Source organism: Podarcis pityusensis, assembly GCF_964106645.2.
Source record: "Podarcis pityusensis genome assembly, chromosome: 15".
Taxonomy (NCBI): Eukaryota; Metazoa; Chordata; class Lepidosauria; order Squamata; family Lacertidae; genus Podarcis; species Podarcis pityusensis.
This window is the reverse complement of record NC_138040.1, coordinates 16,962,933-16,987,218: the sequence shown is the minus strand read 5'-3', so window position 1 is coordinate 16,987,218 and position 24,286 is coordinate 16,962,933. Positions and strand designations below refer to the sequence as shown.

Below are 24,286 nucleotides of genomic sequence, written 5' to 3'. Positions count from 1 at the left end.
TTCCCTATTCAGGACTCTGCTTCTGTGTGAAAGCTTGCCAGTGTTGTGACTTGCCCCACTTCTGCTGCCGGGATGCAGTCTTGGTTCAGCTTTGCACACACACACGCATGCCTTCAGGCCTAGAGGCAACTGAGTGCAGACAGCTGGGACCTGCACGTTTTGCTGTGCCTTGACTTGAGGCCTGCTGCCTTCCATGAGGTTTGCTGGCTGCTCACGAGGTGCAGCCTAAGCAGCGACATGCATCGTAGAATCGTGGAATTGTAGTGTTGGAAGGGACCTTGAGGGTCATCTAGCCCAACCCCTGCAGTGCAGGAATCGCACACAGACCCCTTGATTGAACACAGCTGCTGCCGACTGGGGCATGGGGGGAGCCAGATGCAGTTGCCCTCACCCCAACGCTCAGCAGCGCACCCCACATGCAACCCAGGAAAACTCAACTGTGGCTGAAGGTGGGAGCTGTAGCAGGAGGGATAAGTTCCTCCACCTCCTGCCTTATCCCATCTTTATTTTTCTTTCCCAACCATCGCTTTGTAAGCTGAAGTGACTTCCTCTCTGGGGTTTATCTATGAATGGGAATCGCTGGGAGGGGGGCAGTGCTGCGTGCCAATCCCAGCCAAGAAGAAAAAAAAGGGGGGAGCGGGTGGGAACAGAGGGGGGTGGGTCTGAGACCCTGAAAATAGCTTGGGCTTTCTCTCCACCCCCCCCGAACCCCCCCTGTGCTGCTTGGCAGAAAGGAAGCCTTCTCTTGCCAGATGTTCGTTGTGTTTATAGCTGCTGGAGCAGGAGACAAAACTCTCCCATTAATATCTCTCTCTCTCTTAACCTGGTGCTGGAGATGTCAGAACTCAGAGGCTGCAGCTGGAAAAGGCCTGTGGGGCGGAGAGGGAGGGAGCAAGACTTGGGGGGGGGCAGGAGGAGGAGTAGAGGTGTCTGCCCTATTCAGCCAGTCTCATCACCACACCCACTCCTGCCCCCCTGGCATGCGAAGACAACCCCCCCCCAATCATGTGCCGCATGCACAAATGCAAAAATAGGCGGTGGGGGGGGAGGACAAGAAAGGAGAAAGAAAAACAGCAGCAGATTTTTTCATTTCAGAAAGTAAACACTGGGGCCACGGGGGTCTGGAGGTTATGGGAAAAGAGGAAGCCATCGGCCTAATCGGGCAGCCACACACTTCCCTTCTTGAAATAAACCAGAAATCGTGGCCTTCACAGCCGCCTTCCTCCTCCTCCTCCGTGCTTAACCCTGCGCTTGCCAACAATGCTGAGCCACGGACAAGACAAGACTGCGGTGTGGCGGAGGAAGTCCTTTGGTTCTTTGTCTACATGCACCCTCTGACTCCCACCCCACACTCGTCCCAAGGCCACTTTTTATGGATGGAGACTCTGCACTTTGAGGGTCTCCATGACAGGCAGAAAGGTGTGGCGATGGGAGATGCTTTAGATGCTGGTTTTCTGCTGGGATTGCAGAGATTTGGAGGGGATTGGGGGGGAGAGAGAAACTGCCATCTTACAGTCCTTGCCTGTATCCCTAGGGAATGCTGAATCAGTGGCTAATTTATTACCCATTAATTTGTTGCACCTTTCCCGCCAAAGATCTCAAAGTGTTGTACAGTGGTATCTCGGGTTACATACGCTTCAGGCTACAGACACTTCAGGTTACAGACTCCGCTAACCCAGAAATAGTACCTCGGGTTAAGAACTTTGCTTCAGGATGAGAACAGAAATCATGCTCCGGCAGCACGGCAGCAGCAGGAGGCCCCCATTAGCTAAAGTGCTGCTTCAGGTTAAGAACAGTCTCCGGAACGAATTAAGTACTTAACCCGAGGTACCACTGTACATGGTTCTCCCCATCCACATTTAATCCTCACAACAATCCTGCGAGGTAGGTTAGGTTGAGCGGCAATGATTGCCCCCCAAGGTCACCTGGCCAGCTTCATGATTTGAGCTCTGGTCTCTCCTGGGTCCCAGTCCCAGTCCCAGTCTCTAACCACTGATGGGGAGGGCGGTTGTTGCATTCAGGTCCTGCTTGCGAGCTTCCCAACCTTTGTAACATCTGGTTGGCCATTGTGGAGACAGGAAGCTGGACTAAACAAGGCCCCTTGGTCCTGATCCAGCAGGCTGTTCTTACATTCTCCTCTTCGACCAAGATGTCCAGAGAAGGTCTCTAGAAAGACTCTTCCAGTGCTGGGCCTCTGCTTGCGGTGCTTAAAGAGATCAGCAGTAGCATTGCAGACCTCTTTAGATGTCTCAAGACTGCGGCTCAGATCAGCCTCTGCTGACCGAAAGATTTTGAAACTTAAATGAAGATTGCATGGTGAGCCAAAGTGCATGCAGTGGGCAATTTGGGAACAGTTTGAAGTTGCTTTTTGACTCAGATAGCAGATCAGCCCTTTTATCTGGAACTTATCTGAACTATGTGAATTATTTGTGCCTGCAAAACTAGGCTCGCTACGGTACTAAGAGGAGTCAGCTTAAGACCCCAAGCACAAGATCAGAGCACCACTGATCCTAATGCTTAGCAGCGCTTTTTATTATATTTTAAAATATTTCTATGCCACTTTCCCCGGTAAAGCTTGTCTAAAGCAACTTCCAGCAATTATATACAGGCAGCCCCCTGTTTACGTGGTGGTTACATTCCGAGGCACTGTGTGTGTCGGTGCAATCGCATATAATTGAAACCCACTGAAAAAGCCTGCAAACACCTTGCTCCACTCCATCCCACCCATTTCGTAGGGTTGCAATATGTCTGTTGGAAACATTGTCTGGGGGCAATTGCTGACATTTCCAGGAAAATCTGGATGTATGGCAACCCAAGCTCAACAAATTTGGTAAAACTAAAAAAATCAACAACTTTGCCAAAGAAAGATCAACAACTTTTGTGTCCGGGTTTTCACTTTTTGAAATATGGCAGCCCTACATTTAGTGACATTTCAGTGAAGTCTTTATGACATTTCTGGGTCACTTCCAATGCACATATACACGGTCGCACACATATTGAATGCGAGTAAATGAGGGGCTTTATTCCCAAAGAATAAAACCCATTCAAATAAACAAGCAGGTCCTTAAGGCTTTCCAAACCCTCAGAAGCGTAGTTGCCTACATACATCTAGTGGAAGGGAGTTCCGGAACAGTGGGGCCATCCCAGCAAAGACCCTGCCTTGAATGGTCATCTACCTCACTGGTCTAGGGATCAGGCAGACCCAGAGGGCCTCCAGTTGAGATTGCGGTATGTGAGCAGGTAGGTCTAGGCAAGTAGTTTGAGCCTAAACCATTTAATACTTTAAAGGTTAAAACCAACAGTTTAAGCTTGGCCTGCAAGTGCTCTTGAAGGCAGCGCAGCTGTGGGGTGTTATTGAAGCTGATCACTGCTGCAGCATTTTGAATGCTTCCCATACGTTATGTCAATAAGTCTTTGTGACGACCCTGTAAGGAAGGCCAGTATTATTATCCACACATTGCAGATGGGGACTGAGGTTGAGTGATAATGGCTTGCATAAGGTTGTTGTTGCAGTGGCAAGGATCTGAACCCAGGGCTTCTGAACTGTCACCCACTGTGGCTTGTGCATGGACAGCATGCATTAAAGCTGTTGCACATCCCCCTTTTGTTTTAATGGGGCTCACACAGGAAAAACTTTCGGTGGATCATGCCCTATGTGGCCTGCGTTTGGGGAACCCACAACCTTTAATCCAGGAGAGAGAGATTACCTCCCAGTGCCTCTTCCACGTGGGAACTGTGTTGGCTGCTTTGGTGACACCCCAGCCACCAACCCAGTCCCCACATTTGTCTCTTACCTGTTTGCCTGCCTGGCAAGGAGGGATGCAAGAAGGCGTAAATTTCTGGTCCAACCTTTCATTGCTGCCTGCAGTGCTGTTGCCATTCTGCTGCAGTTTAGCTTCTGGCCAAAAGCGATGCCATTCATCTCAGTGTCTGCAGTAGCAGAATTTTGCACAATTAATTAAGTAGCTATTGAGGTGATGATGATGCTATTCCACCCCATTCATTTCCGTGTAAAGGAAACACAATGTGAACGGGGAGAGGAGTCATAATGTACATACCATTTGTGGACTGAAAACAAAGGCAGTGAGTACCACTCATATTCATTGGGTGGATTTCCATTCCAGATGCAGGATGAATAAGTCAACCCCTGCAATTTCTACTCCTGTTTCGGTGGGAATTTTCTGACATCCCTCCTAACAAAAGAGGCACCTTCCTATGAAGGAAAGCAGCAAAAATGTCCAGTCTTAACGGACTTGGAAACGAGTGGCCAGTAAAGAATGTAGGTTGGATGTGTAATGGTGGAAAACAGCAAAGAGGCAACTCAGCTATAGACCTTTGAAGGCCCCACTTCCGTATATGCAAGCCCAGAATTAGGTGTTTTGTTAGCATCCAACAACCACCTCTCTGGTGCTGTCCAGATGTTTTGGACTCCAACTCCAGCTCTCCGTCAGCATGGCGATTCTCCCTATGGCTGGTGGGAGCTTTAGTCAAGAACATCTGGAGGGCATGAGATGGATGCAGAGGAGTGTCTCACACTCTTTCAAGTCAGAAATGCATCTTTCTTCTCGGAGAGGACAACGTTCTTTTTCTAGACCAGGGCTCGATCTAGACACATTGTTATGGCTATCGGGTGGTTGCTCGAGAGCAATCAGGCAAGGTGCCTCACTGGTCTGTTCTAAAGCTTTATTATTGGTGCTAAAAACCTTTACAAGGCAGAGCGCCTCTATTCCACGTCTTGCTCATTCACTAGCAGAATCTGAGAGTGGGCGGTCCTTAAATCTTCCCCAGCAGAGTAGTCTCTTGACCCCCAGCCTACGCCTCCCCTCTCTGCGCGAAAGCCTACTGCGCAAGGAAGGCCTGGGTAAAGGGGGACCTCCCTCCTCCCCGCTTTGCTCAGGCAAGGTGTCCTGGCACCGCCTTGCATCCTCCGAGCCCTGCATCTCCTCCCCACTAGAGGCGTGGCTTCCTTCCTCCGCTGAGGAAGTGCTGCTTCCCACGATCTTTGGGGGCTCTCTGTAATCCATCCACCTTTCCCCCCCTCGCCCCTGAGCCGATGGCAGTTCCCTGACACACATCAAAAAAGCGTTTCTGTTAAACTCGTTGTAAACATTGTATGAGAAATCGGGTTGGCAAAAACGGAACTCCACAGCGCCACCTTGTTTCACAGTGTTAGAATGCATATACAACACATATACAGTGGTACCTTTGTTGTCAAACCTAATCTATTCAGTGAATACGTTTGACTCCCGGAGCTGTTCGAAAACCAAGGCACAGCTTCCAATTGGCTGCTTGAGCTTCCTGCACTCAATCAGAAGCCATGGAAGCCACGTCGGACGTTCAGCTTCCAAAAAATGTTCGCAAACCAGAACACTTACTTCTGGGTTTGAGCTGTTCGGGAGCTGATTTGTTTGGGAGCCAAGCTGTTCGACAACCAAGGTCCCCCTGTAAAGCGCTTTTCCTTGGCCAATGTAGCTGAGTCCTGGGTCATCATCTCCGAATGCATTTCTGAAAGAGGTGATGCTCTCCTGGCCAAGTGCGACACCATCCACTAAAACACGTGCAAATGTTCCCAGTGGTTCCCTCGTTGCCTTTCACCGTTACAGGACAACCTCTTTCCTGTGGGCTTTAGAAAGCTTTTGCTGCCTGGCGCAATTGTGATGCATTTCTCAGTGAATTAAAGATTTTCCCAAAGCAGGCAGCTGTGCCAGACGAGCGTGGAGGGCACCCCTCTCCGGCGGCAGAGCTGAGAGAGTGGGATTGTGCCTCTACCTTTGGAAAGAGTGTTTCTTTATTGGAAAGTGAATGGGACACGTCTTGGCTGCTCTGCCATCAGGGAGCCACAGAAGAGGCTTTATTTGGGTCTGGGACCATTCTTGGGCGGCAGGGGGCGGGGGCAGGGGGGGCAGAGCAAATGCTCATCTTTTGCCAAATGCAGCACCAGAAAGGAAGATGTTGCCAAGTTTCATGTATGGATGCAAATCTAGAAAGGGTGAGTATAATGGGAGTAGGAATGCACTCCCTCTCCCCAGGGTGGCAAATGGGACAGAGCCCAGGTGCTCATTCTGGTGCCCAGGTGCTGTGAATGGGCAGTTTCAAGGCACCCATTGCTCCCCATTCTTGTGCCTCCTTACCTTCGAAGTGGACTTGGACCTCAGATCCGTAGAGGCCAGCCCATGAAGACAAATGGCACACACTGCCCCACCAGGCTCAGCCTGCCACATGCCTCCCTTCTTCATAGCATTGTTGCACAGCTCCCCAATCTCCGAGTGGTGCAAGATCCCAGGGTTTCCAGGTGCACTTACTCAGGGTCCATGTTTCCTTTTGTAAATGAGGCACGGAAACTCTAGTGTCTTTATGATAAAGGGTTTGTTTACGCACACATACAACCTGAGCATACAATGGAGGGGGCTCAAAGCATAATCACCCCAGAAGGGTCTTGCTTCTCTCATAGCTGCAGCCCTGGATTCAGGCATGGTGCTCTGCCTGCTGCTTTGTGTCCTACTCTAAGATCTGGCTTTCTCTCTTGAAGGAGACGCCCCAAACTGAATTACAGTCATACCTCGGGTTACAGACACTTCAGGTTGCATTTTTTTTTGGGTTACGGACCCTCCAAAACCCGGAAGTACCGGAACGGGTTACGTCTGGGTTTCAGGGGTCGTGCATGTGCAGAAGCGCTAAATCGCGCTTTGCGCATGCACAGAATCACCGAATTGCAACCCGCATGTGCGCAGACGCACCGCTGCGGGTTGCGGACGCTGCGGGTTGTGGTCCATCCTGCACAGATCACGTTCGCAACCCGAGTGTTCACTGTACTTGGATGTTTTGTTCTCTTAATGGCCCATTACTTCAAGACCACCCAAAGACGGTTGTGGGCAGGATTTCTGCATTTCAAGGGGCTGGACTAGATGGCCATTGGGTCCCTTCCAACTGTACATTTCTATGATTCTATGATACCCAGGCTATCACCTCAACACAGGAAGCTCAGGCTAGCTTAATTAACATTTAACACATGCTGATTCCAGGGGATTAGAAGTATCCAGCACACAACTTAATACACATGGGTCTGGCATCCAGTTTTAACACCCCAAGACTTAATTAAATTCTAATACCTATGGGACCAAGGAATTAAGGGCAGTGTAGCATCCACAAACTCAAAGCATAATCATAGCATTGTAGAGTTGGAAGTAATCCAAAGAGTCTGCTAGTGGTACAGGAATAACATACAACCTTACAAGCAACCAGTCTGGGGGCTGCACTGCCCACTGGTTTTGCTCTTGTGGAACTCAGCAGGAAGTGGGGGATGGGGACACAATGAGACTGAGTTGACTCCACCTCTCTTTGGCTCTGGCTCCGCCTCCTGTTGGCCTCCCTGTCTTACGCACTAACCATCCCAATGGGCACCAGGACACTCTTAAATAGAGCGCTGTCAATGAGAGGAGCAGGTTGCAGGTCAGTTAGCCAGAAATGCAAGGCGCTTAAATAGGAAGGGACTAGAAAAGACCGGCAGGCGCTAGTCCATCTTCCATTTCCCCCTCTCAAAGTGGAAACAAACCAGGGACACAGGGAAGGAAGAGCTAGAGAAATTATGCTTGGGTTCTGCAGTAGTTCAGGTGAGGGCCACAAAGACCTGCCCGGTGCTCTACAACTACTGCAACACGCTCTATGTGGGGCTACATTTGAAGGTGACCCAGAAACTGCAATTAATCCAGAATGCGGCAGCTAGACTGGTGACTGGGAGCAGCTGCCGGGACCACATAACACCAGTCCTGAGAGATCTGCATTGGCTCCCAGTACGTTTCCGAGCACAATTCAAAGTGTTGGTGCTGACCTTTAAAGCCCTAAATGGCCTCGGTCCTGTATACCTGAAAGAGTGTCTCCACCCCCATCGTTCTGCCTGGACACTGAGATCCAGCGCTGAGGGCCTTCTGGCGGTTCCCTCATTGCGAGAAGTGAGGTTACAGGGAACCTCAGACAGAGGGCCTTCTCAGTAGTGGCGCCCGCCCTGTGGAAGGCCCTCCCTTCAGATGTGAAGGAAATAAGCAGCTACCTTATCTTTAAAAGACATCTGAAGGCAGCCCTGTTTAGGGAAGTTTTTAATATTTAATGCTGTATTGTTTTTAACACTTGATTGGGAGCCGCCTAGAGTGGCTGGGGAAACTCAGCCAGATGGGAGGGGTATTAATATATTATTATTATTATTATTATTATTATTATTATTATTATTATCATTATCACACTAACTGAAGGCACACCCAGAATCCTCTGCAGCATGTAGAGAATTCTGCAGTAGATGCTTTGAGGTTCTTGAGCGAAGGAGCTGAGACAGAGTTTCTTACGGAAACTGCCTAACTTGCATTTCTCAAACCAATGCATGAACCGAAACATTGCTATTTTTCAAAATCTCTCTGAAGTTTGCGATGCAGTTCTCCAGCAAAACAATATCTAGTGAAACATATATATTATGGGCAAATAGAAGACAGCACTTTCCGCTCCTGTTTGAAGGTAGAACATCTGACAGCCGCCCTTGTCTACAGAGGCATAGAGAGCAGTTTCTGATAGCCCAGTCCTTCACGCGAGGCAGTCCGTCTTCCCCTCCCCAGTTTCCCTGCCTCTCACTTCATTAATGTTTCAGATGTTTATAAATGAGAGCAATGATCTGCTTAGTTTCCAGTTTGGGTCTCCAGGGGAGACGCTCTCTAAAGCACTTAGGAAGTTTGGGAAAAAGTAGCCCTATATAAACGATGATCTTTCCTCCCCTCTCCCGTGCTTCTGCTGAACAGTTGGCTGTGGAATTTGTTCCCATAACTGTCTCAGGGTAAAGTATGTCAGCTTGGCAGAGAGGAACCCTATGGGGGAGGATGCTGTCTCCCAATTCTCGTCATTTCCCAATAAATTTGGGGCAGATCCCCCAAGCGAGCCAAACAAAGCTCGCCTGTACCTGGATTACAGGCTCACGGCTATTTAAAAGCAAAATATTTCAGCTTTGCCTACTTTGATCCCAGATGAGCGGGGTAGAAATAATAAATTATTATTATTATTATTATTATTATTATTATTATTATTATTATTTGACATGCAGCCTGGCCAAGGGTTGACTGTGGCTCAGTGCAGCCTTGGACCACCTCAGCTCCTGGCAACCAACACCCCCTGGCCAGCCCGAGAGGCACCATTCGCCTGTGGAGCTTGTAGCCAGGGCTGCTGCAACAAACAGCCACAGGAACCTTCGGGAGGCAGAGATGTGAGGGGGCATCTGAGGAGGGAGGGAGGAAGGGAAAGAGGGACAGAGGCCAGTGTTGCCTGCGGCACTCCTGACCATCATTCAAGGCACCCCAGGGTGCCACGGCACACTGGTTGAAAACCACCGGCCTAGGCATTGATGTGTCCGGACAGAGATAATCCCATTAAGGGTTTATGGAAAGAAATCCTGTTAGCTGCGCTGTTTTAGCACCATAGCTCTTTAAGATCTGAGAGTCGTCTCATTCCCTCAACATGCGCACACACGTTTCTGGGCAATCCCAAACTATTTTGGAATAAGAGCAATATTTCCACCAAGTGGCATGATGTTAAGCAAGTTTATGAGATTAATTCTGTTTGTTTGTTTGTTTGTTTGTTTGTTTGTTTGTTTAATATTCCAAGGTGGCGTACATGGCTCTCTCTCTCCCCCCCCCCCATTTAATCCCTACAACAACCCTGTGAGGTAGGTGAGGCTGAGAGGCAGCAATTGGCCCCCCAAGGTCACCCAGTAAGCATCATGGCTGAGTACCCTGGTCTTTCCAAGGTCCTAGTCCAGTGTTCTAACTACTACACCACACTGTTGAATTCATGCAGCAAAGCAGGCTACCTAGCCAAGCTCTTCTGGCTCATGGTGCATTTTGGACATGTCGGTCACAGTAGCGAATGCCCTACCTGTCCCTACTAATGGACAAGCTAGACAGCTGGCTTCTTCTGTACTTGTGTAAGGTAACGAGATCTTGGCCAAGACAATGGCTTAGATAAGAATGAGGGTCCTCAGGCCTGGGGAGCAACTGTGCCCCACCAGAACTCTCCTCAAACCAAGCTCCTTTCCTGATTTCCCCTTCACTCCATGCCTGCCCACCTTTTCCCATGCCCTCCTTCAGAACTAGCTTGGAATTGTCCTTGAACTGTGGCAATGCCTCTTGGCTTGTCTGGATGGAGACATGGGCTTGTACATGCAGGAAACCTTGACTTTTGCATGAAGACTATTATTTCGGAAGGGTAAGAGTCAAGTCTGTTGCTCTGCCAGATTTTGCATCTGACCATGTCCACCACTGCTGTGTGCTTGTAGGTCACCCAAGAGGTAATGTGGTCTTCAGGCTAAATGAATTTCTGCCTCCTTGGCTTAGAAGATGATGGTGATGATGAGAGAGGGGGGGGAGAGAGAGAGAGAGAGAGAGAGAGAGAGAGAGAGAGAGAGCGCAGAGGGGAGGGGACTGTAAAATGTGTTGGGGTCATAGGTCACTGCTGCAGAGAAAAGGCAGATTAAACTGTCAACATGGCCAGCAACTGATGCACCCTGACCCAGGGTCAGACCTTCCATCCCACACGTTTACCACATTCGTCTCTGGAAGCCAAGATGTTGAGATGAAAAGGTGTAACCCATTCGCTTAGGATTTCGTTTCTGAAAGAGGCTGCTGCTGTTACGTGTTTGCTGCTGACGGACGCTCCCTCTCCCCCATGCAAAGGCATCTCAGTGATGGTTGTCTGTTGGCTGAGGAATATCTTGCTCTTCCAAAATCCAGGACTATTAAAAATCTTTTACTGACATCAGTGCAAGATTTCTGCCAATAGGACCTTAAGATGACCAGGGTCTTCCAATCGAGGGAGTTTAGATTGGGTGCAGTTTTGCAGCTTAGAGAACGCAGGTGACTGATGCTCTATGACAGGCTTCGTCGACCTCGGCCCTCCAGATGTTTTTGGCCTACAACTCCCATGATTCCTAGCTAGCAGGACCAGTGGTCAGGGATGATGGGAATTGTAGTCTCAAAACATCTGGAGGGACGAGTTTGAGGAAGCCTGCTCTATGATGACCAGATTCTGAGGATACATTGTGGGTGACAGATGCCCCTTTCATGTGTGGCTTTCTGGCTGCCCAGGATCACCTGAATGGAGGCTGGTCTACTCCAAAAAAATTCTGCATCACCACTGGTTCTTTTAGGATGTGCTCTGGTTATATTTATCAGTAGTCACTACATTTTCAAGAGGTGAATGGTAGATATCATTGCCTGGAAAATTCTGACATATACCATTAAACCTTGATAAGTAACTAAATTTCATCTCGATATCTATCACTTTCTGGAAAGTGTAAGCCAGGTGTAGAAAAGCTTTATCTATCAAAAGTAGCATTCCCTCAGGTCAAGCCCCTTCTGAATATGCTTTTATTTTTAAACCAGAATTTGACTAGATAAACTTTGTGTGAAGGATCTAGGAGTCTTTGTAGGCCACAATCTTAACATGAGTCAACAGTGTGATGCTGCTGCTGCAGTAGCAGCAGCAGCAGCAGCAGCAGCAAAAAAAACCAGCTAATGCTATTCTAGGCTGCATCAACAGAAGTCTAGTGTCCAGGTCAAGGGAAGTAATAGCACCCTCAATTCTGCCTTGGTCAGACCTGGAGTCCTGTGTCCAGTTCTGGGCACCACAATTTAAGAAGGATATTGACAAGCTGGAATGTGTGCAGAGGAGGGCAACCAATATGATCAAGGGTCTGGAGACCAAGCCTTATGAGGAACGGTTGAGGCAGCTGGGTATGTTTAGCCTGGAGAAGAGAAGACTGAGAGGTGAGATGAGAACCATCATCAAATATCTGAAGGGCTGCCACATGGAAGATGGAGCAAGCTTGTTTTCTGCTGCTCCAGAGGCCCTAACCAGTGGATTGAAATGTCAAGAAAAGAGATTCTGACTCAACATTAGGGAGAACTTTCTGGCAGTAAGACCTGTTCGACCTCCAAAGGTGGTGACCTCTCCTTCCTTGGATGTTTTCAAGCAGAGGTTGGCTGGTCTCTCTCAGGGATTCTTGAGCTGTGATTCCTTCATCACTGGCGGTTGGACTAGACCCTTGGGGTCCCTTCCAACTGTACAGTTCTGTGATTCTATATGCTTCTGTGATCATACATGCACAAGACCCCAGGTTCAATACCCAATGGCATCTCCAGGTAGGACTAAGAGAGAACCACTGTTTATGTGAACAGTGGTCAGCTAGATGGGCCAGTGGCCTCATTCAATATAAGGCAGTTTCCTGGGTTGCTCTGGGATTGAAGACTGGGAGAGCTAACCTCTTCTCTACTGATGCTTACTGGATGCCAGGAATGAATGAATGGATTTATCAATGGCTGTGAATGAGCAGAGTCCTGATGGAGAAATTAAAATTCCCTTGTAGCAATAAAAACACACACCAAAGTCTCGGAGATCATCGCTCAGCAGATGTCCAACAATGAGTTTCGAAATACGAAAATAACTTTCAACACAAACAGAGCATCACCAAGAGTGCTGCTTTCACTGGGCCTGGCGTGGCTGTGTCTGGCTGACCGAGAAAAGCTAATCAGGAGACTGGCATGGGGAGAGAGGCATGTTATTTAATTAGCCATACAATGCAATGACTCGGAGGCACGTGGTGGCCCTAATGGAAGGAGATAGATGTCCTTTTAGCCGGGCTAATTGTTCGGAAAGAGCGGGGTCTTTGTTCAGGCCCTGCATGCGGTCTGTGATCTTTCAGAGCCTCAGGGGGCTGCCCCTGCTTATAATTTTTGATGGATCTATTCAGGGCCGCTTTGCAGCATAACAAGAGAAAAACAAGAGTTGCATTGTTGGGCAGCCAGGATCTCCGTCCAAGAAAACCACCCCAACAAACCCAAACACGTGTGGAGAGCAGATGGGCCAGGAGGCGGGCTTCCCAAGTCAGAAGGCAGCACTCTAAATGGTCCTTAATGGATGGATGCAGGAAACTGCCTTGCACCCAGTCAGATCATGGATCCATCTGCCTCAGCATTGCCTACACTGACAGCTTTTAAGGATTTCATAGTCACTTATCTACAAAAAAAATACTTACATGCCACTATAGCATACAAGATACCAAAGTGCTTTAGAAAAATAATATCCACGTACAAGGGAAAGAAACCACACAACATTTTAAATTCAGAGGCGATCAACTATTATGGAAAGATTTCTCTGCAAGCAAACCAAGGTGGAAACTCAATAACTGGGTCCCTTGGAGGAATCCTTCACGTCTCTGTTCCGCTCAGGTGTGCAGGCTCTCAGCCAATGGATGGAGAGGTGTCATTTTGCCAAAACAAAGCCAAGCAAGAGTTTGAGGCAGCTTTCCCAATGGAGAGAAATGTGGGATTTGGCCTTCTCCGTGCTGATCTTTGCTCCTTCCTGCCACTCCGCCTTCTCGTGCTCTCCCTTCAGGCTTGGCGTCTGGGATTTACTGGCCATCACTTCCGTGGGAACCTTTTCCTCTTTTTTGGTGGGGAGGGAGTGATGCTGACAGCCCAGGCCGGCCACTCAGCTGTTCAGAGCAGGCCCTCTCTCTCTCTCTCTCTCTCTCTCTCTCTCTCTCTCTCTCTCTCGTGCTCCGTTCCAGGAGGTTTTGTGGTTTTGCTGTGGGAGGAGGAAGAGGCTCGTCCTGAGAACCGCATGGAGCCTTGAACGCTGCGGAAAGGAAACCGAGGAACAGTCAGGCCCGCTTTCACACTCTGGGGACCACAGATGCATTTGAACATTCTTGTCCTCCCAGCATCGAAGCTGCAGGTGCTATGTGTGAACCAGGCCCTGCCTCTTTTCCTCATCTGTATCCATCGTGCGAGGCCTCCCCCCCCCCTTGTGAATTACCCGGTGGGGTGTGTGTGTGTGTGTGTGTGTGTGTGTGTGCTTTTGCTCCTCCGTGCCTCTGGAAGTTACAACATTCCAATGCAATGCAGAAAAAAAGAAGAGATTATGGGCTTGTGAAAATTGCATCATCTCTCTCCATCTGAGCCTGCAATGAGTCGTTTCCAAAGCCAGCTGCTTCTTTTATGCTCGATTTCAAACCCTTTCTTGCATGGCTAGGGTTGCCAACTGACTTGGGGGTGGGGGGTGGCGTCTGTGCCTGTGATGAAGCTGCCCTGCCTTTCTCTGGAGCACCTTAGCCATCGAATTCAATCTGCAGGAAACAGGAGGTGAAGTTTGTCACGGCAAGGAGGCAGGCCTGCAGTTCGAGCTGCCATTAGAAGCATAGGAGCAGGGCCTGGTTCAGGCAGTTGGCAACCTTGCCCAAATTCCCTCCTTTGCAATGATTCATCTCAAGATGGACTTGCGGCAAATCTTCTCCTGTCATGATGTTCCACTTATTCATGAGTTCTTCTGCCTACCTTCTTCCCCTGATGTTTTATACTGTATATATAAAAAATATATGGCAAAAGAGACGTGGGAAAACTGGAACCTTTCAGCTGGGGGCAGCCCCCTAAATGTCCCTATAGAGCAGAATATGACTGCTTTCTCCTGCCACAGGGAACTGCCTGAGCCTTTGTATCGTTAACCATTATTAGACCAATCCCCACCCACATGTCAGACCTATTTGCATGCCTAGCAACCAATGTACCACATAGTAAGGCAAATACAGCCACACTTAGTAGTTCTGGAAGCAAAGGATTGAGAAGGTATAGGAACTTCCAGGGGAAAGGAGCAGGCCCCAAGGTGGCAAATCCACGCACCATTTGCTGGAAGATTTGATAGTAATGATCGACATAACAGGACACAGCACTCCTCATTCCAGAAGCATGAGTCCCAGCACCTCTTTCCACTAGCAGGCTGCCCCTGGAAGGCTCCCACAAGAAACTGCAGCCCCAGGCTGAGTAAGGTCCCCACCTCCCTTTGCAGCAAGCATTCTTGAAAGATATCGCTCACCCATTCCCCACATGCCTCATGATGTACGCTTGGGGAGGTTCTGTGACATTTGTGGGTTTCTGTCCCCTTATATACATTCAATAACTTCTGGGCTGTAGGATTTCACACAACGATGGTGGATGATCATGAAATTTGGATTGGGGTCTGGAGAAGACGCAACACCTTTTCTGCACATCACACATATGCACCACAGTGCTTCCCAACCTTAGTTCTCCATCTGGTTTTTTTGGACTACAGTTCCCATCATCCCTGACCACTGGTCTTGCTAGCTAGGGATGATGGGAGTTGTAGTCCCCAAAAAAACAACAACAACAGATGGAGACCCAAGTTTGGTAAACCCTGCTGTTTCTCTGCAAACTAATGTTATGCATTTGATCCCTGCAGCTGAGCATATGAACTGATCCATCGAAAAGCCCAGCATTTTAGCTGGCATCTGGCAATAAAAAAAGGCTGCCTTCTAAATCTGGGTTGACTTGTTCACATGAGCGACTCACCGCTTGATGCGGCAAGTCAGTATGGATGTGTCTGCGTGTGAACCAAGCGCATCTCAAGAAATACATTGCAGTTGCTCAGCACGCAACTAAGACTGTTAGGTTTTCTCACAGAAAGAACCACAAGAAACAGGTTGCTTATGACGTTTGTACTCTCTTTTTTTTGTAATAAAAAAGGCTTATAAATATATAGATGTATATGTATATACCGGTAAATGGACCTCTGTGAGTCATACACGCCTATCTGTGCTCTGCCGTTTGTGGTCGGGTGTTTTTGCTACAGAAGTTGCAATAAAATACTTTATGTGCAAACCAAGACACCCTTCCCCCCAGACCTTCATTTAGGCTCACGAGCTCCTGGGGTGATAGAGATCTCGGCATATTTTGTGGCAGGAGCGGTCCCAACCCCGCCTTGCAAAGGAAGGATCCTTGGTTTCAGGTGAAATTGGTGGGGGAAATAAGCAGTCAGCACTTTTGGGTCTTAATCCTCCTCCTTTTTTTTTTTTTTTTTTTACTTCTCACTGATTTGAAATGCAACTTCACACATGCTTAATTTTCTGAAAGGTGGACCCACTGTGGATTCCTTCAGGCTGTCTCTCATCAATGTCCCCTTGTTTTCAGAAAACACATTTGTTACTAAAAGCCCTCCTCTGTTCTTTCTTCTTCTTCTTCTTTTAAAAAACCAACCCTGCAAATATAAAACAAAGAGGTTGTACAAACAGAAAATAGCATCGCGTCCGGCTTTCCGTGTACAAAACAAAACCTCTTCCACCTTCAATGTTTTAACTAAACTGAACCAAGTATTAAAGTCAGGGGGGTTGCGGCCTTGCATGTGGGTGAAACACAAGGCAGTTAAAATGCCGCCATGTACAGTTTTGATCGTCACATGTCAAAAAAAAAATATCGAAGAACTGGAAAGCTACCTTACAAGGAAAGATGACAGTGTCTGAGGCTTTTTACCTGGGGAGGGAAAGGTGAACAGGAATGGTCAAGGTTTACAGAATGATGGACAAGGGAAAAAAGTGTCAGCACTTCATCTGGTGATGCTGAGGGGTGGGCGGTTGACTCCTTCACACAGGGCAGAGTTGAACTATTCAGGTTTAGATACCCACCAAACTTAGAAGGCTCTAAAAGGAGGTTAGACAAATTGTTGGAGGATAAAGCTATCCATGGCTCCTTGCTACCTCCAGGATCAAGGGCAATCTGGCTCTGGGTAAACAACAACAACAACAACATTTTTATTATTTGTACCCGCCCATCTGACTGGGTTGCCCCAGCCACTCAGGTCCATCCAGAGTAGGCTGTTTCCTTCAAGCCCTGCTTGGGGAGGTGGGTGTCTCCCAGCGGTATCTGGTTGGCTACTGAAGGAAAGGATGCAGGAATGGATGGACCTTTGGTTTGATCCAGCAGGACTGTTTTGATGTTCCTGCACCCACTAGCTAATTTGGTAGTATACACCCCAACACGTTTGCCTCGTGGAACTGGCCTTCTCCAAGGCAACCCATCTTCTGTAAGCAAGGTTCTCCATCTTGCCCAAATTCAAAATGTCTTCCATCCTCTGCTACAAGTGTGGGAGAGTTTGGGCTTTTTCTTGGGAGAGTTTGGGAGCTTTTTCGAGGTTGTGACTCAGAATAAGATGGTCACAAAAGAAGGGCAGCGTCAGGGACCAAACCATATTAACTTGCTCAGCAGCATCCTTCTAGTCCACACCCACTCCAGAGAACTAATATGAACCAGGGTCCAGTTCTGGGCACCCTAGTCTGTTAAGCCGGATATTGATAAGCAGAACATGTGCAAAGGTCTCCCACTCCTGCTTTGTGCCACTTGCTCTCTCAGCCCATCAAATTTCCCTTTGCATTCTGTAATGTGGGACTGTGGAGCCTGTGGCCATTCATGTATGACTGCGCTCCAACTCCTCCCATCAGCCTTGACCATTGGCCATGCTGGCTGGGGGTGATGGGAATTGTAGTCCAGCAGCATCTGGAGGGGGCCTCCCAGGTTCCCCCATCCCTGCTCCAGTTATTGGGGTAGCATCCCCCTTCCACCCCCCAGGAAAGTAGATGTGCAAGATCTGCAATAGCTGACCTCTTGCTCCGTCCTCGCAGTCAATTGCATGCCCTCTCAAGTCACACTCAGTCCATAAAAATGTATTGAATTGTACAGCTATAATGGATGTGAAGAGCTTTGGACACTGTAAATGTGAGTTATTGTGATTCATCATGATTAATGGATATGTAAGAGAGGGAGAATCATCCTTCTGTAGCATTGCTGGTCAACCTAGCGGCAAAGAAAATCATGAAAAGGGGGCATTAAGGGGAGGGGGCCTGCCTTCAACCCTCACGCACTGAAAACACTCTTTCCCCCTGCAGACAATCCTAGGGAACTGTAGTTCCCCCCTAACAGAGCTACAGTTCCCAGCAACCTGCCCCAAATTCCTACCACTGTATGTATGTATGTCTCTCTGTGTGTTGTATTAAACTAGCAAGATTTTTTTAAAAAAAATCAGTTCTGTGTGTGCAAGAGAGAGAGGAAACTCATCCCCCTGCAGAACCACCACCTCCCACTTTATGAAGAGGCTGAGATGGCTCCTCTGCTTTTACCAATGCATTTCTTTGTGTTTTCGGTTCTAAATGTCACATAGAGCTTTTCCTTTCCGTTATCTTACTGTGTGCTATATACCGGTAAACTGCTTAGGGATTTGGCATATTAAGTGGTTTGGCAATGCCAATGGTGATGGTGATTCCTGGGAAGGTGGTGGATTCTCCTTCATGGGAAGGTTTGAAGCAGAGGCAGGATGGCCACCTGTCAGGGATTCTTTAGCTGTCATTTCTGCATTGCAGGGGGCTGGACTAGATGGCCCTTGGGGGTCCCCTCCCACTCTACAATCCCATGACTCTTTGACGATGAAGAAGAAAGCAAGACCAGCACCCATTTTCTTTTGCTCCCAAGGGACCAAGTAAAGCGTGAAGTCCCATCCCCCTTCCCGCCTTCCCCTTTCAGTGCCTGATTACAGCTCTGGTCCTGAGGGGAGACTTACTCCGGATTAACTAATGCGGAGTAAGGAGAGAGAGAGAGAGAGAGAGAGAGAGAGAGAGAGAGAGAGAGGAGCCCCTCTCCAGAGCGCGGTCCAGAGGCGAAGGCGCTTCGCGGAGGGTCTGGGCGGCGGCGAAGGGGCGGAGGCAGGCGGGTCCCACCCCGGCCGCTGTCACGGAGCGGAGCCCGGCCCCTGCTCCCTCCTCCCGTCGGCGGCAGCCCAGAGAGTTCCGCGCCTACAGCCGCTCCTGGGCTGGAAGAGAAACCCACGGGCAGGCAGGAGGCAGCGGCGGGGCTGGCCGGAGCAGGAACGCCCCGAAGACGAGGCACGGGAAGGCGGAAGGCAGCGCCAGAGCCAGCCAGCGAGCGCGCCACGGACGGAGCCCGTCGGGCTGCCCCGCAGGCGGAGAAGCGGGCGCGGGGCGCACGGCGGCGGACTCGGAGGGCGCAGCTCGGAGTCTCCAACTTCGGGGGCGCGGGCGCGGGGCGCTTTCCTGGCCAGAGGGGCCGAAGGATCCGACCCGGAAGGTCCCCCTCCCCCTCGTGGACCATGAAGGCGGCCGTGGACCTCAAGCCCACCCTGACCATCATCAAGACCGAGAAGGTCGACGCCGAGATGTTCCCTTCGCCGGGTAAGTGGGCCGCTGCGCCGCGCTCTCGGTCCTTCGCGTGCCCCGACGGCGCGCGGGGTTACTGGCCGGGACGCGCCTGGCCGGCCCCGCTCTCCCCGGGTCAGGGTCGAAGGGTCCCCAGGCGACGGCTGCGCTCAACTTCGCTCCTCTGTAACTGCGCCTTCCTGGGATGGGCTATCCTGTTTCCACGGTCTTTGGCGACGCCTCTTCTGGGGAACCCCTCCTTCCCCTCCGATTCTACCGGCTTTCTTCCACCCCTAGACCGTCTGGTTTGTGCCCGGAGTCCCATCTCCCGGGGTTTCTTTTCTCCCCCTGAATTGGAGTTCGTGGGGACGCTGTATGGTGCAAACGAGTGGTTTGGCTTCCCATCTCAAGTCAAGAGGGAGCTCTGGCCGGCTTTCCGGCTGTTTCTTGGGTTAGGGCAGGAGCATCTTCCTGACAGTTGGACCACAGTCCGAGAGCCGCTGCCTGGAATCTCCAGGGAAGCGTTTTTTCCCCTTTGGGTGTAATTGACTCTTCTCTTCTCCTATCACTCCCTCCTCCCTCTGTCTTTTTCTCTCTCTTCCCCTTTCCCTTCCCTCTCTCTCTGTATGTGTTTTGAGCGCGGCTGTACTGTTCTCCAGGAGAGCTAATAGGTCTGGCTCGGAGCGCCTGTGTGGGCTGAAATGTCCCCTCCCTTCCCACCCGCACCAGCGCACGAATCACACACCATTTTTACAAGTGAGATTTGCTGAAAGTAGCACATTCTCCTATGATCAGCTGGAGATGGCAAGGGGGGGGGGGACGTTGGGGGAAAGCGGGCAAAAATAAGGCTTTCTAATCCCATATCAGAGGGAAGGCTTTCTTTCATTCTTCTCTCTCTTTAAATTAAGAAGTCAGGTTTTTGGGAGGGTTGATTTATTATTATTATTATTAAAAAATAAGTCAGGTTTTTGGGAGGGTTGATTTATTATTATTATTATTATTATTATTATTATTATTATTAAAAAATGCTTCTTTCTTTTAACTCATCCTTCTGGGGGTTCCGCTGGAGGAAAAGGGCAGTGTAAATTAACAGGGCTCAAACCTGTTGGGTTCAAACCCCTATTTACACAGGAATCACACTGACAGTGCAAGCCTATGCGTGCCTGCTCAAACATAAATCCCACTGAGTTCCATGGGACTTACTCCCAGGTAAAGTGCACCTAGCACCATGGCCTGAAGCAGGGTTGGAATGTAATCCATAAATATATGGACGCAGAAGACAAAAACAACCATTAATCTCTTGTTGAGAGAAAATAAAATGGAGGTCCCTTTTGTTACTTTTTTAAAAAAAATAAAAACTCTTTAAAAATAATATTCTTAAACACACACAAACACATTTTTCCCCATCCAGAAATTTAGAGTTTTGTTCCTTTGGTTTTATAAATCCATCGGTTGCAGATTACAAAAAAACAAAAAAACAAAAAACACCTTGATTTGGATGCTTTTGCCTTATGCTAATCTGCTAATATCAGTTCTGCATCCTCCAAGACTTTTTTTTTTTTAATGCTGTATTTTAAATTCTAGTGACATCTCAGTGACATATTTATCAACATGTTAAACCAATCTCTGCCAACCTGGAGCCCTGCAGTTGCTGCTGGACTACAAATCCCATCATCAGCCCCAGGGAGCAGCACAGCCAACGTCCTATCAGCTCTTGTGTCCTACAGGCATGGTGAGAATTGTAGTTCAGCAGCGCCTGGAGGGCGCCAGGTTGAGAGGAGCTGTGCTAGACTGCTGCTTCAGGGCCGTTTGTACCTCTGCCTCCCCCCTACACACACACACTACAAGAGATGTTGGGGAAACTTTCTGATGGAAGGGCGGGGGCAGGGGTGTCCGATGTTATCTGGAGAGATGGTTTCAGCCCTAGTTGCTAAGTTACTGTGTGACCATCAATAATTTTAGCTCTTCTTGTTTGCGGTTAACACTTAGGCCCAGTCTTGGATGCAAAATGCAAAGGCTTGCTAAGTAACCTCATATGACTAGGTAGCCTGCTAACAATGCAGCCGCTGGGTTCTTGCAAAGGGTGTATATGTAGCCGAGATGCTCTTTTGTGCGGGTAGCAAAACTGTATCTGCAGCGTGGGGAAAGGGTTAAGCTCAGTCTGATGATCACCCACAGCTGGACCCTCCTCTTGGCTGACCCTCCGCATCTGTACACTCCTGGCATCTGTATTTACGGATGTTAAACTTCTCACTTTCCCCCAGCCATTTCTGAGCCTTGTTCCTGAGTTTCTGGGAAAAGCAGGCCCAGGTTTCGGCTGGTTCCAGCGGCTGGTGGAAACGCCTGGTGAACGGGAAGAAAGAGGTGACAGCTGGCAACCAAAATCCAGCCCGCCCTGCTGATTCCTAAACTTAAGTTCAGAAATGCATCCTATCAGTTTGCTAAAAGGTCACGTTGCCTAAAAGAAAGAAAGGGAAAAGTATCATCTTTCATTGTAAGAGGGTGTTTTCGTTTCGTTTTTTGCTTCATTTCTGAATGGGGAATTGCAGAATTTTCCATTCATGAAGAAGGATCAGTGACCCCAGATTTTGTCAAAGCAGAATCCTCACTACCCAAATTTCTGAATGCTTTTCATCCACACTGTTTTGCATCCAGAAAATTACCAGGGTGTTGGGCGTGTTGAGCTGAACAACTGAACGATGAAATGAAGACCTCTGTTCAAATCCTGCCTTAAACTTACTAGGCGCTCTCCTCTCAGTCCCAGCCCTACCTTTCAGGGTTGTCGTAAGGATAACTGAAATAATGTAACATCCTTGGGAGGACAACTAAGACAATGTGTGTGAAGGGCTTTGAGAACGCTAAAGCACCACATCAGTGCTAAGCAACTATTAAACCAAATCTTCTAAACAAAAGCTGCTAGTCCACAATAATTGTGGCTAGCTTGCTTTCCCACTACTCTGCTTGCCTGTCCTTATCTGTGGTTAGGCATTTATGGCACATCAGCCTCCTGAAAAAGATGTGGTAGGGAAGAGAACCCTCCCCAACATTATTTCAGTTTTCAAAAGCTTCCTATTCACCTGGAGAGGAGTCCTATTCGCCATAGGTGATCAAGCAAGAGGCTGTTCAAGGGCCTGAATTACATCAAGCTGGTGATGGCTCCTGGCTAAAAGAGGATTTGCCAGATTCACAGAGGACAAGTCTACCTGCAGCTATTAGTAATGATAGTTGTGTGTTCAGATGCAGCAGTTTCAATTGCAACAGCAGGGGTGGCCCACTGCCCTCAGCTGCTGCTTGTGGGCTTCCCAGGGGCATCTGGCTGGTGGAAATTGGGGGAGGGTCTAGGTGGACCTTTGCTCTGACCAAGCAGGACCCTGCTTGTGTTCTCGTCACACCAGAGGTCCATTTAGGTCTAAAACAGTGGTGCAGAATGCAACCAAATCCTCAATGTGGTCTTGCTCAGTTTAAAATTGAGCTCTTGCATTACACGGGGTTGAACTAGATGGGGCTCCAGCCAACTCTACAATTTTATGAAAGTTTAGTACTTATTCATTTGGAAATGTATGAATCTGTGTCAATAGCAGCTCTCATTGCCTGAACGTTTAAGAAAGTTTCCTGTGTTCCTTATGATTTTGTACAGCGTATTCCAGGGAATGGCAGCTCTTTCTCCAAGCAAGTACTCTCAGGAAAGTACCTTTTAGGTGTGGTTAAATCTGTTACTATGCCTATGCCAGTCAGGGGCATAGCAGGGTCTTCTTAGTTGTGGCACTGGTGCAATGGAAATCCACGTCTAAGCAAGGTCATCTGCATATGGTAGCCCCACCCACAAAGTTGAAGGCAAACCGTCTGTGTGTATGTTGGCACAGCCAGGGCTCAATAAACCTCTTATTTTTTCTGCCCACCTGGGAATACAAAAATGGGGAGAGATTTCCAAGCACCAGCCACCCCGATATGTGATTTAGAAACTGCATTTGTCTTGAGGGGTCATCTGAGCTGGTATGCAAACTTCTTTCTTTCAATAAAAGCATTTCTATTTATTTCTATACCTTTGGGACTGACTTTTTTACTCTTGTTTTCAAGGGGCCATTTGCTGATCTGAATCACTCTTGACTTTATGACTGGCTCCCTCTCCATGGTCCAATCCTCGCTGTTTGCCATAAGCCTTGGTTGAAAGGGTGAGGCACAAACTTAATAAGAAGCAGTGTTGTGCAGTGGTTAGAGCATTGGACTAGGACCTGAGAGACCAGGGTTCAAATCCCCACTCAGCCATGAAGATCACTGGATGAGCTTGGGGGCCAGTCACTACCTCTCAGCCTAACCTACTTCGCAGGGTTTTCGTGATGATAAAATGGGAAGGAACAGAACTATATAAGCCACCCTGAGCTCCTTGGAGGAAAAGTGGGGTGCAAATGTTAATAATAATAATAACATGCTTTGGACTGCCTACACAGGGGCTGCCTTGCAGGTCAACTGTGTTCATGCTCCCAGTCCTCATGGTACTCCCATATCCCAGACTTCAGACTCTGCTTAGCTTCTACACATCCAGGGATGAGATCCCATACTGGGAACAATCCATATTCTAGGCATTCCTTGTACACATGGAAACATCCATCCTTTCCTAGGAATTCCTCAAGCAACATCATGAAACCAGGAGCCACGCCAGGTGAACACGGCTTTAGGTCTTATAATTTATCGACGAGTTCAGGGATGGTTCACTAGTACAGACTAGTGCATATGCAACATGAATCTCTCTCTGCAGGAGTTCTGCCTCTTTGCATCAGGGTTGGGCGACCTGTAGCCCTCAAAGGTTGCTGGACTACAGCTCTCACTTTCCCTTGGCTTCTGGCCCTGTGGGTTGGGGCTGATGAGAACCAGAGCCCAACAACCTCTGGAGGAAGGCTCCTAGTTCCCTGTCCCACAGATGTGGGAGTCCTTTTGGAGCATCCTGGGACTTTGGTCCTTCTCCAGATACAACTCACATCACCAAGCGTGCCAGCAAAGTTACTAGTCCTTTTCAGAATGCTGGTTCCTTGGAGGAGACACTGACTCAGGGATGGGGAGCCTGCGGCTCCCAAGATGTTATTGGACCCCAACTCCTACCAACCTCAACAAGTATGGTCAGTGGCCAGGGATATAGGGAGCTGAAACTCAATAACTTCTAGAAGGCCACCAGAATGGCTCAGAATGGTCTCGGGGAGCGTTGCCTCCTTTTTGCACCCCTCCCGCTTCCCTCCATACCAGTGTTTGAAATTAGCCAGATGCCAGGTGTCT

General features: G+C 48.8%; 1 protein-coding gene across 2 annotated transcripts in view; it reads left to right on the top strand.

Annotated features, from left to right (window-relative positions):
- Nucleotides 1-24,286, top strand: part of ETS1 (ETS proto-oncogene 1, transcription factor) — a 107,162-nt gene that overhangs the window by 27,534 nt on the left and 55,342 nt on the right. The window contains exon 1 of one of the 2 annotated variants that reach the window (XM_080983577.1): nt 18,642-19,054. The exons of the other annotated variant lie outside the window; for it this stretch is intronic. Coding sequence (XP_080839703.1) covers nt 18,973-19,054 — 82 coding nt within the window. The 5' untranslated portion in view covers nt 18,642-18,972. Of the gene's footprint in view, nt 1-18,641; nt 19,055-24,286 lie in introns of those variants that run through there. 2 annotated transcript variants of the gene reach the window in all.